Source organism: Falco peregrinus, chromosome 5 (genome assembly GCF_023634155.1).
Source record: "Falco peregrinus isolate bFalPer1 chromosome 5, bFalPer1.pri, whole genome shotgun sequence".
Taxonomy (NCBI): Eukaryota; Metazoa; Chordata; class Aves; order Falconiformes; family Falconidae; genus Falco; species Falco peregrinus.
In genome coordinates this window covers 63,932,159-63,949,078 of record NC_073725.1, presented here as the reverse complement: position 1 = coordinate 63,949,078, position 16,920 = coordinate 63,932,159, and the positions used below count along the sequence as shown (strand labels likewise).

The 16,920-nt window shown below is 45.2% G+C and overlaps 1 protein-coding gene across 14 annotated transcripts in view; it reads left to right on the top strand.

Moving 5' to 3' along the window:
- The window catches only part of MAP4 (microtubule associated protein 4), a 170,785-nt gene that overhangs the window by 145,025 nt on the left and 8,840 nt on the right, over positions 1–16,920 (top strand). For 9 of the 14 annotated variants that reach the window (XM_055803552.1, XM_055803555.1, XM_055803548.1 and 6 more), the window contains 7 exons: positions 406–618; positions 2,095–2,272; positions 5,817–5,876; positions 6,041–6,354; positions 8,619–8,747; positions 10,270–10,362; positions 15,062–15,143. In XM_055803552.1, the coding sequence (XP_055659527.1) occupies positions 406–618; positions 2,095–2,272; positions 5,817–5,876; positions 6,041–6,354; positions 8,619–8,747; positions 10,270–10,362; positions 15,062–15,143 (1,069 nt within the window). The remainder of the gene's footprint in view (positions 1–405; positions 619–2,094; positions 2,273–5,816; positions 5,877–6,040; positions 6,355–8,618; positions 8,748–10,269; positions 10,363–15,061; positions 15,144–16,920) is intronic. The other 5 variants (XM_055803557.1, XM_055803562.1, XM_055803551.1 and 2 more) reach the window with 4 other exon arrangements.

Genomic DNA, 16,920 nt, shown 5'->3' with positions numbered 1-16,920 from the left:
GATCAGATGAGGATTTAGAGCTTGCAATCCGTTGTGTGCATGTAATTGGAAAGCAATGTGCTGTGTATTGCACGTAGGACTAGCTGCCAGGAACACCCAATTACTAATCCCAGCTTTACCAGCGATTCCTTCTGTCACTTTAGATGTTGCTGGAATAAATCCTGTTCGCTTTGAATTGAATGGCAAAACTCCACTGGGCTCCGAAGGCAGCCCTCTTCTGCTGCTTCATTTTGGTCTTCTCATTCTGCTCAGAAAACAGAAAGCTAATTATTTTTTTGTTTGTTTGTTTCATTTAAAATATCATTTTTATGTTCTTGCAGCTCAATGTTTTGGTTTACAATGCGCTATTTTTTGTTGTATTTTTTGTTTTTATACTGGATTTTGCTTTTTTGAAAAAACATAAAGCCTGCCGCATCCACATCATCTGCAAAGCCTGCAGCAACGAAAGCCAGGCCCCTGTCCGCTACCAGCCCTAAGCGGCCAGCCTCTGCCACGCCTGGCCCAAACAAAAAACCCACGAGCCCTACTGCAGGTCCTACTCCAGCCACTACTGCTAAACGCCCAGCCACCAGTACTACACGTCCCTCCACCTTAACTCCAAAAGAGACTAAACCAAAGGTAAGAAACTACTTGCTTTCGTGTGGGAGCTCCCAGAACTTGTTTACACGTTAACTTACCAGCTGCCTTACCCAAGAGTCAAAACGATTCTGGTGCTCACCGTGGGAGGATGAGATCAGGGCTGTGAATCACCGCGTTGTGAGAGCCATGTAGTTATCGGTATTGGCTTCCACTGACCCATTTAGGGCATCAGGTCTCAAGCATTAATTGTGTCGTCACAGAGAAGAGAATTAAACTTGACTGTAGTACTGTGCCTTTCCTAGTGAACTGTCACAAAGTGCGCAAGATAATTATTTCTTCCCATTACTAAAGGAGGAGGGTTTTTCAAATGTAGATACACTACAAACATAGGATAACTCTTAAATCCAGACAAGAGCATGGGAAAGCTGAATGGAGAGCTTTGATAGTAATATTGAGGGGGGGGGAAATAATGTTTGAACACTTCAGTATTTCCCACAAATTGTGTCTTTATGATGTCTGGCCATTATAAAATCTGTAGAGAGATAACTGATAATACACTTCTGTGCTGATGAAATATCGGAGATTTGGAATTCTCCAGTAAGAGAAGATTTCTGGACAGTCCTTAAGTGTTGCATCTTAAAGCTGAAGTAGGATATCCACGTGTAATGTTAAGAATGGGAAATGTCCCTTGAATCTTCCCTACATTAACTTGCGAAATTTTAGTAGGAGAGTTCAGATTTGAAAGGGAACGTTAAAATCTGTTTCAGAAGCTTTCTGTTGATGTCTAAATGCTAGCATTTCTCCTATACATTTAAGCTTAAATAACTGAATTTGAGTGTCTTTTAAAACTAACTAAATAAAATAAGAGTGTGAAAGCACAGGTGCAAATCTGTACTTTTCCTGTGAATGAGTGTTTTCAGTTTTAAGTTCTTGTATGATTCTCAATCCCTTCTTAATGAACTCAAAATCTTCTCATTTGTTTCCATGCATTAACTTGCTGTTGTCATACTTAAGAGATCAGTCAGTTTACAAACAAGTGACTTAACAGGGACAGACAAGGAATAGTTTTCCAAGTGAGGAATGAACCACAGACACTTAATTCTTATGTCCGCAGTGTTTTAATGAATGCTGCCTTAAGCTCAGGATGCATTTCTGCTCATGAAGGAAAGCAGTCTCTCCCAGGAGTGTTGCTAGTGGACTGATGTTTTCCATTTTGTTCAGAAATCAAAACCCCCTTCGTATCTGTAAATGGCCTCCACACAGTAATGCTGAAACAGATCTGGAGGAGTTCTGATACTCAGCAGGGTCTGTGCTCCGTGTCCTGCACTGAACGTAGCCAGTTGCTTGTGCATGCCTTAATTATATGCTTCATCTGCATTATAATGTTTCAGAAGTGCCTAGCTTATGTGCTTAAGAATTTAAACAATTTCCGTTCATTTCAGGCTTTTTGTTGGCAAGCACTTTGAAGAGACTGTCAGTGAAATACTGGCTTTAACGTAGCCTGCTCATTTCCAGGTTGCAGATGCGAAGACCGCAGAGAAGCGGACCTCACTGTCAAAGACTCCATCATCTGCCTGTCCTAAAACTACTGTCAGGAGCACCCCTACTACTCCTAGGACCACAGCAGCATCACCGGTCACTGCAACCACTGCTGCAAAAAATACTGCTACTTCTCCACCGAAGCGGCCCACATGTAAGTAGGCTCTGGTTTTAGCTCAGGAGATCTCTCTTTGTAACCAGCTGCCAGTTCTTGTTTGAGTAGCACCACTGGTTCACACTGTGATGTCTTTCTCACATATTCCAGTATGCTGGCTGCTTTTTCCTGTCTTTAGGTGATTCTGTGGCCCCCTCAGTTTATTCAAATTAGTCTTCTGGTAAGCAAGCTTGCCATCTTCAGATTTGAAATAAGGAAAAAAAAAACCAAAACCTTGAAGTGCAGCCATTTGTGAGAAGCATAGCTGCTCTTAAGCAGCACTTCTGAGAAGTGTAAGCTGGCCTGCCTGTCAGTCAGGAGCTGACCTGAAGCTGAGCGATAGCTGGAATCTCAACCCTTTTAATACAACACAGGACAAGATCCTTCCTGTGCCAAGGTACTGAAACCATAGGTCAGACTTTTCTCACCAGGGAGAAAAACTTCCAAAACCAAGTCTGAATGACCTGCAAGGCCAGCTTGGATCAGCTCTGTGTGATTCAGGGTTAATGCAATTACAGAACATGCATGATTTATGAAAAGGAGTGCTATTACCTCTGCATTTTTCCATAGTAACAGAATAAACATGAAAAAACAACTTAAAACTTGGGAAGAATGAATCTCCAGGAGAGGACTTGAAGCACTCAAACTAGTGCATCTGAAAAACAAAAAAGGTTGAGCAGAAGTGGAGGTGTTTCAGTAGTGCGGAAAGGATTTGGAGCTGAAATTACATCAGCTTCATCAGAAAACTGTATCCCACTCCTGCTGTTGCTAAATAGGGAACTTCCCATGAGTTTAACACAGCACAAAATATGAGCAGCATATTAGCATCTTGAAAACAGTGTTTTCACTCGTTTTAATGGAGCTTGAGAGATTTAACGTCAGATAAAAATACAGTTAAATGTTCTCAAGTCTTTTCAAATGACTAGACCTCATTGGCAAAATTTGCCAATAAACACATAAAACTAATACTACATATTGGTTGCTTTGTTCTATGAGTCCCAAAGCATGAATTCATAACCTGTCCTTCCCAAAAGAATAGGAATGTTTTAACTATGTTGAAATATATTGGGCTAGATGTACATTGCATACTTTATGCTCATGGGGAAAAAGTAATTAATCAAGTGCAGAGGAAGTGTTGCGCTTTCGAAGAGCTGTGTATCTGAACTGATCCTCTGGACATCATTGTGAAATTCATTTTGTGTGGTCTTTTATGCAAACTGCAGCCCAGAATGCTTAATACGTTTTAATGAGTTCAGTAAATTTCTCCTTCCAAAATTGAGACACAAACAAAGAAGTGTTTTCTGATGACATTTGAAAAGAGATGGAGTCAATGATGCAGAGATGCAGGAAGGTTGTTCCAAGTGGCAAGATGTACAGAGGAAGAGGCTTCTGCACCAGCGAGGGTGGTGGGACGTTGCCAAAGTACAGTGAGAACTGGGTGGGCGAGGGAGAGATGAGGTCAGCTGGAGAAAACTCCATCGGGACTTAAAGCTGTTTTGTCTGGATCTGGAAGCGCACAGAGGAGTCGTGAATGGTAAAAGAAGGGAGTCCTGTGTTGGAAGAGGAGACGGTGAGGGGGTGACAGGGCGGACAGTGTTGTGGGGGCTGAAGGGGGGTCGCAACAAGCCGAACACTGCCAGTTCGGTTTGGGTAGAGCACGTGCAGCTTCAGCTGGATGCACAGATGTAGGTGATGGAGACCTGGATCCTTCTGATCACAGTTTAGTTTCTCATTACATAGTGCTGAGCCAGATAATCAGTTTCTGGGTAAAGACGATACTTCAGGAGGACATCTGCTCTTGCTTTTCCTGTGTCAAAAGGCAGGCTTCCTTGTGGTTTGCTCAAGCGTGTAGTCATTCTCACTGTTTAAAGATGTGTTTGTAGTGGCTTGTTTTGAAATTACCTGGTTTCACTTTTTCAGGTATTAAATGTCAGTCATTTTCTCTACAAAATGAGAGCCATGAGTTACGTGGTGCTTGATTTTTATTTAGTTTTAGTTTTTCAGTTTTTTCCTCTCCTGTGAAAATAACTCTTACATTTGTACAAGACCACCTCTCTGTCCTTCAGATCAGGAAAAGGTCAAAGTTTTTGACTGCCATCGTAGATCATTTTCCCAGTGGCCTTACCATTCTCCAGGTTTTCAGCATCACAGGCTCGTAACATAGACAAAAGCATTCCAGCATTTGTCCCCCCACTGACACCAGCAGAAATAACAGCTCGTTCTCTCTTACAGTAATATATTAGCCCTTCTGCCTTCATAGAAAACTGAGTCTGCTCTGTCCGTATGGTTTTCCCAGTTAAAGTTGTGGTCTCTAGAAATGAGCTTAGGTTGGTTTGACAGGACGTTTATTGAAGTGTTTGGTATTAATTATGTCTCTATCCTTCAGGCCTTATTAAATTATTCAGATGTGTTTCATCTCATTAGCTAGTATTTTGTCTGGTGTTTAATTGAATGCTTTTAGCAAAGTCAGGTTGGAATGATCCAGACTCGCCTGGCCTATAGTCATGTGCCTCTTGTGCTTGCTCTTTTCTGTATAGGTTATTCCACAAAGTACCCTGCCAGCTACTTGAGTTTATCTAAAAATCTGAGACTGTTAGTGGAAATTAAATATTAGAAAATGGGTGTTTTCATAATCTCTAACTTAGATATTTTTTTTTTTCATTTATTGTTAAGACTTCAATGTTGCCTTCCTTTGGATATTGAAATGAAGCAGATTTTAGCCAAAGCTGTTCATCACTGATAGTAAAAAAAAAAAGCTACAATGTCATTATCAGAGAGCTCCTTAAAAGAACATGCTGTTTACATTTTTCAGTCCGTGATTTTTGCCTTGATCAATTCTATGATTCTCTCCTGCTTTGAGAAATACAGATGCATCCCTGGTTTAGACTGTCCTCTGTATGTGGAGTGTAATCAGGTCACGATCATTGGTGTTTGCCCAAAGGCGTAGTTCAGTTTAGCAATTGATTTTTTTGGTTTTATACAACTATAACAGGGACCGAAATATGTGCAATAATGTCTGTGCAAAAAAATTGGCATGGGTTAGAACTGATCCGGCAGTGAGACCGATGTTATAGATGGACAAATGTGGTTTTGCTTTCACTACTTAGTAAAGAAAGGGAGCAGTGCTTTGGGGTTTTTTGAGAAATGAAATTGGGGCAGGGTTAAAATTATCTTAGTGAGTGCTGTCAAATTCAGAAAGCTAATTTAAGAAAAAACAAAATGCAAACCATACCCCAGGTGTGCTGCATCACTGAGTGATGGTCCTTTAGGTGAACTGATCCTCTTGCTGGAAAAGACCAGTGGGTTTTGCTGTTAGGAGGAGGGCCTCAGGCCAGTGTTCAGACAGAGCCGTTAATTCTTGAGATGCTTTCTTTCAAGCAGCATGTTAGAAATGGGGGCTGTGGGTAAAGAGGGCTGTCAGGGTGTGAGGAGCTGCGGAGAGCCCCTGACCTCCAGGGAAAGCTGTGCCATGATCTGGGCTTCTCATCTGTGCAAACTGGCTCCTGCTCGGAAATGCTTAACCAGTGTGTTTTGTGTTGGGCAGCTATCAAGACTGATGCAAAGCCTGCAGATGCTAAGAAGACCTCTGCGAAGTCGCCATCAGGTAACTGTTCAGTTTCCATCTAAATCAAACCCTCCTTGTTCAGGGCGGTGTTTATTAAGCAGGTGCAGTGGGTACATCTTTAGGACTCTGAGGAAGTTTGTGTAAATGGCCTCTGACCCATCTTTTTCCCCCCTTCCCTCCAACTATCACTGTGATAATTGTAGCAGACTTGAGCCGCCCTAAGAGCGCTACTGGGAATGTGGTAAAAAGTAGCGCCACAACTCCTACCACCACTTCCAGTGCACCCACCTTACCTGGAGTAGCCACCAGTCGTCCCAAAACCAAGCCTGCTGCAACCAAACCCACCACAACCTCAACTGCAACAGCAGATGCTAAAAAAACAACTGCGAAGGCTCCGACTAAACCTGTTTCCAAGCCTTCTCGCCCGACCAGCAGCGTTTCTGCTCCAGATCTGAAAAATGTACGTTCCAAAATTGGATCAACAGATAATATTAAGCATCAGCCTGGCGGAGGAAAGGTAAGTTTCTTCAAGCTTCATAACAATAAGCGCTTTGGAACAGTAGCTCTTAAGCGTTATGGGTGCTCTTTGCTAATTTTGGTGGCTGTATCCTCACTGCTGTTCTCATTTATGCTCTGCAGAGCTCCTCTTTGGGTTCTTGGTTTATGCACAAGGCATTAACAAGGCAGCAATAGTAGCGTACAGAAGGAATCCGCCCTAAGAGCCTTCATGGTGTTTACTGACATACGTACAGGAATTCAAAACTGAGGTTCTGTCTTTCTGTCGTACATCCTGACATAGAAACTAGTTGGTAATGAAAGCTCAAAATCTTGTCTATATTCCAAAACTTTGCCTTTGAATAGAGGAATTGAGTCTGCTGAGTGGTACAAGAGGTGGAATAACACACTATGACGCAGGAAATCTGGATTCAGGAGCAAGTTCCACAGCATCTTGCCCGGGTCTAGGAACGGGGACTGTGTTCGGCTTGTCAGGACTAAAGCTGAAATGAAATGGGTCCACATGTGCTGCTCTTCGGGTAACCTGGGGTGGCCGCCAGGAAAGAAGAGAGTAGTGTTGGATGATTTGTAGGGAAAAGCACACGCATGGACACAGCTTGAGGCTCTCAATCAGTAGTGGTCTTAAATTACACTTTCACTGGGAGTATCTACCATGTAAATGATGAAGGATTAGAGATATACCTCTAGCCCTCTTCTGAGGGTTTAAATAATTTTGTGGATATGTATAATCATAAAACCTTTATTGGGTATGGTATAACAGATACACCCATCTTTGCCTGACCAAATGTGTTAGCAGCTTGCCCATAGTCAGAGGGCTTTAATTTCTACCAAGTGGAACAGATTTGCCCACTTATCTTTGCCGCAGGTCTGCAGTAATGAATAACTTTGCATATAACTTTAATCTAGTGCCAAGAGAGCACGTTTCATGCTGGGAGCCTTAATCTCCTCTCAGGCACATTAAAGTCAAGGGCATTCTTGGGCTGCGGTGGTGTGTGTCACAGACAGCATCGATACAGCATGGATTTATTCTTCAGAGTTAGAGTATCGTTGTTACACAATGCCGTAGTACAGCCCTCGGAGGTCTAGAGGACAGAAACTTCCACTCCCCAAAACAGTTTTTGGAAATGACAGACCAAGTCTGCTAAAAGCTTTGAGGCAAGCCAGGAAGGTGGCCCTTTCAGATGCTGTATATTATAGCTTAAAACCAAACAAGTTCAGAAAGCCTTCTGCCATCTGGTCAAAAAACCCATGTAAGACTGTTCTGTTACTTTAAACCACGCTAGGGTTCCGAGGACTGCAGAGCTTTTTCGCTTACAGGGGCATTGTGTCAGTTTAAGGGAATTTGTTCTTACATTTAATTGTACTGTCCTTTTTCTAAATTTTCATAGAATTGTTAAACCCTAACAATTGTACTTTCAAGAAAATTGTCCTTTTTGTAGTCTTACTTACGCTGAGATGTTTTTAGAATCTGAGAATGGTATAGGAGTGCTGGGGTTTTATTGTTTACTGTTCTGTTGGTGGTAGGTTAGTGAGATACAGGATTTATGCTGAGCCCCCCCAAAAAAATGGAGGTTCTGCTGCACTTACCTGGATCTAGATTAGCAGAAGAATGGATATTCTCAGGTAGTTGCTGAATTTTTCTAACACCTGTAAATTTTCATTCAATTTTCTGCATAGCTGGATTAGCTGGGTCCACCTGCATTTGATTAGCCAAAATCTACATCAGCTGTTGGTCTCAAAGCCTGAGTCAGATCGGTGCATGGGTGCGAAATCAGAACTGGAAGTACAGTGTGTATGTATCCAGCAGAGCCCTCAGAGCTCAAAGGCCAAGAAAATCAGCCAGTGGATGCCTTTGCCTCAAAGATCTGTGTGAAGGAGGTGGTTCTGCACTGCTGTTGGGTTTAATGTTTTGGCAGAATATAATGTACTGGGGTCACTTGGTTACCTGCCAACGTGACTGCTGGGGAAAGGAGATACCGAGGAAGGGCACCTATGAGTTTTTTGAGACACTGAAAACTTAATTACTGCTTTATGGCCACAGGGTGCCTGTTTCATCCTGTGTCTGAGTGATGTTGCTGCCCTTCCACCCCCTTCGTTTCATTGTTCCCGGGCATGGGGTTATACTTTGCCTGAGAATTGCAGCATGTAAGAAGTTCTCCTGGGTCATCTGCTCCACTGAATTGATCTGGGTGGCTTGTGTTCCCATACTCTCCTGCCCACACTTTTCCTTTTGCTGGTTGAAATCATCCGTTTGTCTCCATCTAGGGGAAAATAGAGAAAAAGACAGAATCAGCCGCTGCTGCACGAAAGTCTGAACCCAGTGCGGTCTCTAAAATGGCTACTACTAAAACAACCGTATCAAAAGAGGGTGCCCCAAAACAGCCCAATGGGAAAGTGAGTTTATTTCAGACTTTTCTCTGTGGGAGATGAAGGAAAACATTTCCATTTTGAGTCACTTTCCCTTCTCTTCAACTCTTCTGCTTTCTCCTGTCAGTGTCACTGTTTCTTGCACAGACACTCTTCCAGTTCTTTCTTACAAACTCTTAAGATGTTCTTGGTTAAACATACTCAGAGATCACTGCCATAGGTGTCTTTTCCCTGCCTGCTGTGAATGTCAATGGTTTTCAGAGCAGAGTCCTCCCTGTTTTAGGTAGGTAGGTTTAACTTTGCGTCAAAAGTTTCCCTTAAAACCAGTCCTTCGTACCCAGCACTGGTCTGCAACTGAGAGGAGAGAGCTTTAGCTGCCAGGTTTAAGACTGCAGAGTATTAAGGACTTTATATCTTCCCTGCAGTATTCCCAACGCAGTTGTATCAGAATGCGGTAGCTCCGCACGCCAGGCGCTCACCGTGCGGTGGGCTACCCTGGCGCTGTCGTCACGCGCGATTTCAGCGCGAGTGGACGGGGAGCAAGGCGGGAGTGCCTGCGCTGCAGATGTAATTCAGATATCGTAAGGCAGAGCCTGTTAATGAGTGGATGGGATTTGTACCTCTAGAGAAGTCAGTGACCCCCTGCACGCTTCCACAGCACGAGCACCTTTTCAGAGCTGCTGTTGCACTGAATCCAGTCTTTCAAACTGGCTAAGGAGCTTTTGGAAACCTGCTGAAGTGAGAATGTTCCGGTGATTCCTTTTGTGCTTTGAATTTATCGCCTCTTTCTAGAAAGTAGGATACAGCTTCTGCCACGTTTTGTGCTGTGTTAAATAACTCCCAGACTAAACACATGTCGTGACTAACCTTTGTAAACATGGGCTTGTTACTCTAACTCAGTTACTACTTTGTGAGTAAAAGCTCACCTAGCATACTCCTTTTGTATTTTGAAAAAGTCCAAGTCACTTTAGTTTAACGGAGAAACAATCCAATTAACGTAAAACTCATCTGATAAAATGTAACTGAAGGTTTGACACCTTCATCGGAATTGTTTCTCAGGCCAGGCTCTACTGCCCGGAGGCTGGGAGGGATGTTACCTGGGGCTGGAGCCCAGCAGGCAGATGGAGCCCAAGCGCAGACACCTTCGTAGCATGGCGGGGAGTGGTGGCTATGGCTCCGCTCCTGAGCGGGCACTGCCTGCTCTGGGCAGCTCTCACCAGGGGTCCTGGCAGCGTCCCGGGGGCCACAGCCCAGCCCCTGCGTCAGGCAGGTACTCGCCAGTAATGCTAACCCGTAGGGTACATGGAGTAGTGGTCCTCACGGTAGCGCTTACGCTCTCGCACTAACACTGTCTGTGCAGCCTCTTGTTTCGTTCACTTTTTTTCTCACTCTTCTCCTCAGTTGCTTTCACACCCAATACTAAAGTTGGATTGAGTTTAACACAACTCTTTGTTTATCCACCGTGTTGGAGCATCCACTCCAGCCTGCCATATGACAACTCTAACCAGTCCTCTTCCCTTGTGTTGTTTTCCATTCTGTAACATTCCAGGTCCAGATAGTCTCCAAAAAAGCGAACTACAGCCATGTTCAGTCCAAGTGTGGTTCCAAGGACAATATTAAGCATGTCCCTGGAGGTGGGAATGTAAGTATGGGCTCTGGGCAAGCTGTCTTTCTACTAACTCCTTCTCTTGTACTATGTTTTTATGTCAGTCTGAAGAATGCTCTGTTTCAGGCAGAAAGGTGTGGTGGCAGTTTCAGGGCCTCTGGAAATAACGTAGGCTGGAGGGTTGTGGGGGTTTTCCCCATGGGATGCTAGGCTGAATGTGCACATCTTGGTTCATCGTACTACAAATATTTCTCGGCTGGTTTACGTGGTGTTCATGACCAAATGTAGGATGTCCACGTGGCTGACCCCAGGAGGCAGCTCACCGTGGGTTCCCTCTGCAGCCAACAGGCACCTCGTCAGGCCTCTGACCTATTTTAGCATCTGATTTTTCAGATTAAACAAACTGTGGCCTGGAAGCGCCCATTACTCTTCCCTGGCTAACAGAGCGAGCCTGAGTCAGATTGGTTTCACTTCTTGTTTCACAAGAAGGGAGACTTCGAAAAAGGAGGAGGAAAAGACTTCAGGTCTTAATCTTTGAGCAGCGATTAATTTCTAAATTTAAAGGCTACTGGTATCCCTAGCAGCAAAGTTGAGCTCATTAAAATAGAAGGCTAATCTTGTAACGTCTGTGTACTTGGTTTGGAGTATTATATACTGAACGCATCTGGCAAAAATAACTGTTTAACTATCTAGATACTAAAGCTTTTGAAAACGTGACTGTAGCTTGGCGGGTTTGTTTCCTTGCAGGCAAATCTGTGCTACTTTAACAAATCTGTGCTAGGCCATGTGTACTAGGGCTAGCTTGCAGAGAAACAAAGGTTGGATGGTTTCAAAACTACACTGAAGTACTTAAGCCCAAGGAAGTTTTTTCCGTTGGTGTTTAAACGTGCCGGGTTCCTGAGGAGTGATGTCCAGCTATCTTGTGATGCTTTCTCTGTGCCCAGTGCCTGAGAGCCAGCATCAATGAAACTCCCTTCAAATAATCAGTTTCTGGGGCCAGACGTACTGTTGCTCTGTGGTCAGTTGTTCTGCTTGATGTCTGGTTCAGCAGATACAAATACTGCGTAGGACCTGACCGTGGCGCAGGCTGCCATGGCTACTTTTCCTGGAAAATACGTATGTGTCTGTCTAGCTGGCCAAACCTTCACTCTGCGTGACTAATTCTTCCTTAAATCTTTGCAAGAGGCAACCAAATCTGGGTTTTTAACGAACTTGTTCCCTGTAGATTGGTTGCCAAGATGGTAAGAGACAGATGTTGAAGTCGCACGGGCAGCATTCACTTAACCAGGCTTGACTTCCCTTGCTAGGCACGTGCCCCTGCCGCCCTCTTGCCTTCCAGTTTGTGGCTGCTCACCAGGGGTGGGATTTGCCATTCCTACCTGCTGTCTGTGCTTACAGGAGTGCATACACATGTGTATGGAGCTTCCCATAGAAACACCCATGCAGGAGAAATCAACAAAATCTGATGTCGAGACCATCATGTCAATTAAGTGCTCTCGTAATATTTTTTAGTTGTGCACATTTCTGTTCCTGCTGCATACTTCATCTGGCTTTGTCCCCCAGGTTGGGAACAGGCTGTTTACACCTGGTCGGTGTTTTGTGGCAGAAGTCCCTTTGGCTATACTGTTAAAGAGCATCTGTGGTAACATAACTGTTCATGCACCCAGAGGAGCTGTTTTATCAGCCACTTCCATTTTGCCACTCTTACTTTCTGTAGCCTTTTAGTGGACGAGTCTAATGTACTTTTCCTTTTTTGAGGCCAACAGAAATGTGATTTAAATCTGGGGAATATTTTCCTTGCTTGATTAACTACATTAGGGAACTATTCTTCTAATGATTCACCAAACCTGTCCTTTCCTCTTTGCTGTCCTGTCCTGGGGACATTCCTAACTCCAGGGGACGAGCCTGTGCCTGCTTTCTTCTCTTCTTCCACACTCTCCTTTTACCACTGCAGTTCTCTCCTTGCTCAGCTACGTAGGCTTTCTGCTTTGACACTGGAGAATAAAGTGCTTGTTATTTCCAGGTTCCAAATGCCCCCAAACCAGCTTCAGGCAGTCATTCCCAGCCATCCAGCACCCCCAAACCCGGCACAGGCAGTACCAATGTGAGTAGATGAGACACAGCGGCCAATCTGGCTTCCTAAAAAAGCGTTTCCCTTTACCTGTTTTTATATCTGCTCACTCCCTTTGGGACACTGTAATATCATCGTCCTCTTCCAAAACATTTTCTTGTTCAAACAGTTACCATGATCATTTCTGATAGAAGACTTCCCGATGTTTAATTCCTGAACGACGCTGTTGATGGGGGCGTCTGGAAAGTCCGTTGTTCTAGTCTGTGGCTTCAGCTAAAGCTTTATAGGAATACTGTAGACAAGAGCTGTGGTTACTAGCAAATTCTGATTCAGCCTCAGGATTGCTTTGGTAAGAGTGGTGGACACCCTACCTAAGGGAAGCGGTTCCCAGCTGGTACGCTCAGATTGGGTACCCATTTTGCCTTCTGTGCATGGAGATAATTTCTTCTCCCCTCCAAGATACCCCAAAAGATATGTTCAAAAGCAGTAGATACTGTTCCTCCCCGTGTTATATTTGCCAGAAATATCTTGATACAAACATAGTTAGGTTTCCTAGGTAAAAGCTTGTTATGCTTTAGTATTTCCCCCCCTCTCCTTTTAAAGAAAGTAACAGCAAAGAGGTGGATTTTAAAAAGTTCAGGTAGTGTGCCTGTTGTGGAAGATTTAGCAAGGTGATTTGGAATGTCTATCTGTTTCTCTACCCTTTGGCTTGACCTGCTTAGATGGACTGGGAAATGGTCAGAGACAAAAAAATCTAAAAAGGGAATGGAGATCACACTTCCCGTCCAAGCCTCAGTATCAAGCTTTCAGATCTGAAGTTTATTTCTGGCACCAGAGTCTTGAGTACTGGGCTCTGTAAATGCAAGCCCAAGCCTTTAAACATGTCTCTCGTTGCTAACTCAAAACGGCCGATGTTAGAAATCTTACAAGGAATACGCTTCCGTTTAGGTGTAACTGGATCTCCAGGTGAAATCCTGAGGAGTCATAACCGGGTCTGTCTACCCAAGCTGGTAACAAACGTTGTTGTTTTAAAACGCATTCTGTGAAATAAATTTAGCTTTATTCTAGTTCCAAGTGAACAAGTGCTCGTTATAAAAGCTGTAGTAACTTCACTAGCAACCCTCAAGGAAATCAGAATCCGTAGCCGTGATCTCACCTTTTCGGAGCGTCTAGTGTCACTGGCTCAGGGTACGTGAGCACGGAACAGCGGAGCGGGGGGTTGATCTGTGCTGTCCCACTCGTTCCGAGCAAACAAGACATCAGGGCTTTGACTCATCCTGTTTCACAAGTACTGGGAGGATTCATGCTTCCTGAGAAAGACGGATTGCAAATTATCATGATAATTCTCAATAAGCTTTTAGAGTAGCTGGTAAGTGAATGAATTCTTATCACATTCAGAGAGAAAGATTTTCATTTTCTCTGTGAGGCGATGTATAGCAGAACTGTCTGTGCACGTAGGTGCCAGCTGGTGGTTGCTGGCATGGTTGGGAGAGGTGATCCTCTTAACGTTACTACCAACAGCCCTCAGACTTTTCCCTTGGAAAGTTACAATCTCACTTTATTAGGGGGTAAGACCAGATGACCAGAAGTTCTTTCGGATATAAATTATCCTGTGTTTGTATTTTTTCATCCACCTGGAGCTGCAGAAGGAATTGTAAGGATGTCAGAAATGGAGCTCTGTACAATGCGCTTGGTCCAGGAGTCGGAGAGGAAGTATTTTTTTGAGAAAAAAAACATTAAACCTGTGATGTCTTCACTCCACCCCAGAGAAGATGCTTTTCCCCAAATTCAAACTGATGTCTGCAGACACCATGCTAGAATATTTGGCTCGGTGGCTTGGCAGAAGGTCATTTACTGAGTCATGGATATCTCATGATTTCGTGACTGCGCCCCCGTACACCCTCTCACTGAGGGTTTTGTGTGCTGGTACCAAGTCACTGGTAGAATGAGGTTAAAGGAAATAATGCTGGGGAGTAGCTTCCTCGCTCCCAGTGTTTTGCCCTGGAGAAGGATGGCTTCTTCCAGCAGTTTGTTCCATCTGGGCACGATGATCCTTCCTGGTGCCGTGTTCCCAGCAGGGAGGACAGGCTGTGGGAGGAGGCTGCAGACAGAGCCGGACAGTCAGTCACGGGTCCATCCGCACCGTGAAGATGGTAGAGAGCAAAAGCTGGGGCTGGTGGCACCTCTCTGGTCCTACAGCAGGAGAGTGGCTGAGTAGAACCGTGAGATGACACCTGCCCTGGTGACTGTCTGGAGCTGCCCCGGCAATGGCCCATGTCTTGGGAGGCAGAGCCAGCACTGGGCAGAAACAGCCTGGGGGTCGTGGCAGTGGGGTTGGCTGGTTTTGGTCCCTCTCCCAAGTGCTTTTGAATTCCATGGATGTGCCATGAGCTCCAGACTCCTGTTTCTGGTTACTGTCCATCTGTCGGTTTTATCTGGTCTCAATTTCTGTCTGCTCACATTAACCACCTCTTTAGGTAACGCCGCGGCTGGCTGCAGCGGCCGGCACACAGGGACTGGGAAATCAGTAAACTGAGAAAATAATGCGGTAGAAAAGGGGTGCAGGGTCATTAAGCGTGACCTGATGTTTGAGATGGCCACTTGGCCTCCAGGTTCCCAGGAAATCATTTCTCTGTGTTGAGCTGTCTCTTTTTGTCTCTTTAGGTGCAAATCCAGAACAAGAAAGTTGACCTTTCCAAAGTGTCCTCGAAGTGTGGCTCTAAAGCAAATATCAAGCATAAGCCAGGTAGAAATTTTACTGTTTCCTTATGATCTGTCTGTAGATACTGCATATCACTTAAATTCAGTCCTGGGTTGCGACTGAAATCGCTTAAGGCGTGGTTGGCTTTTGGGGAGTGTTTCTGGAAGTGCTGTTGGAACTTCTTGAGCCATTCCTGGTGGTTTCATGAGCAGAGCAGGGGATTAGGAGATGTGGGATTTCACCATGCCTGTGAAGATAATCTACTGTTTTGACTCAGTTCTCTTTTTCCCTCCCCATTTGAAAAAAAAAAAAAAAAAAAGTGGATACTTACTGTGACTGTTCCGGGAGTCTGGAAGCTTCATCCGTACTTAGAAGGGGCTTTGGGGCTCTGAACGTGTGTGTGCTGTGGAAGGGTGAAGTAACATCCCTCCAGTTCTTCAAAGCAGATAAAAGGCTCTTTTTAGCCTTTGGTTCAGTAGCAGCTCCTGTCTTATATAAAACCCTTTTGGCTCTTTTAATGACATGTTATGGGCTGAGTGTGCAGAAATTATTTGGTCCTTGTTGAGAGCACAGCAATTATCGGTGTGAATTCCTGCGCATCTTGGGTTTGCTGATGGAGCGCTGAGCAGCCCCCCACCACTCAGCTGAAGCGTAGGGGGTCTCAAGTTGAGGTTGCCGTGGCTGTAGGCAGGTTGTTTGAACTGTACCTTCGCAGCATGCTGAAGTAGGGTCAGTTCACCGACTGTTGCTGGTTTGTCTGTATCTGAGGACAGTCACCTGCACAGGGAAACTCCTGGCAGTCAAACATCCATGCCCGAGGGACAAGTTCACCGACCAAAGGTGAAAACCATTATTACAGGGCTTGTCTTTGTCTGCTCCTGGGAGTTTCCTGCAACCTTTTTGCCAGCCTGTTAGGTTGAAAGCAGTTCAACCTCATACAGCCAGCACATGGTTCAGTGCCTCAGAAAGTGCTCCCGCTCTGAGGACGTGGTGCCACAAACATGACCTCAGTGCTCTGTAATAACAAGCTTTGCACGACAATAACCACTCTTGTCCAGGGCTGATTAAAGCAGAATAATCCATCCATCTGTTGTCAGATGTTTTAACTGATTTTGTTAGACCAAAGCAGTTGGCTTCCATCATTGGCCATGCCAAGCTCCCAGAGTGCTGAGGGCTGAGGATTTAATGATGCCACTGGGAAGCAAAATCGTGCTTAACAAGACTTAAATAGCTTTTTTTGAGAAACCCGCTGGAATGCGGACTGCACACACAGTCTGAATTGTTAAAGGGAATTTTATTCTCAATCTAGAAAAATCTTGCTAGAAATCTACAGTTGTTTGTCTGAGCTTGGTGTTCTCCTGAGGTGTCCAGCCAGCTGCCACGCGTGGCTTCTCCCTGCCCGGTGCTGCCTCCGGAGCAGCTCAGCAGTGGCACGTGGGCCTGTGTCGGGCGGGAGCTGATGGTCCAGGCAGGCAGGCAGCTGCCAGCCATGGCGTCGGCATGGGGACAGGTAACGAGCGAGGGAAGGCAGTTCACAAAAGGAGCAGAACGTGTCCCGGCACCAACAGCTGCGCAGAGGGGCTGAGCTGGCAGAGGCCTTGCCGAGGGACGCGGGTGGGAGCAGGCAGCTGGTATCAGCCGTGGGCAGCGCAGCAGCGTGGGAGCAGGTGGAAGCGGCACCTCACACCTCTGCCAGGGGAGGCGGGTTCTCCAGCAGCCCGGGGGAGGCCGCTGGTGTGAGGGATCCTCCAGCCCATCCGTCTGCGTGTGTGGTGTTTCACACCTGCGGGAGCCTTTGGGGCTTGGCTGTGCAGCCCTGCCT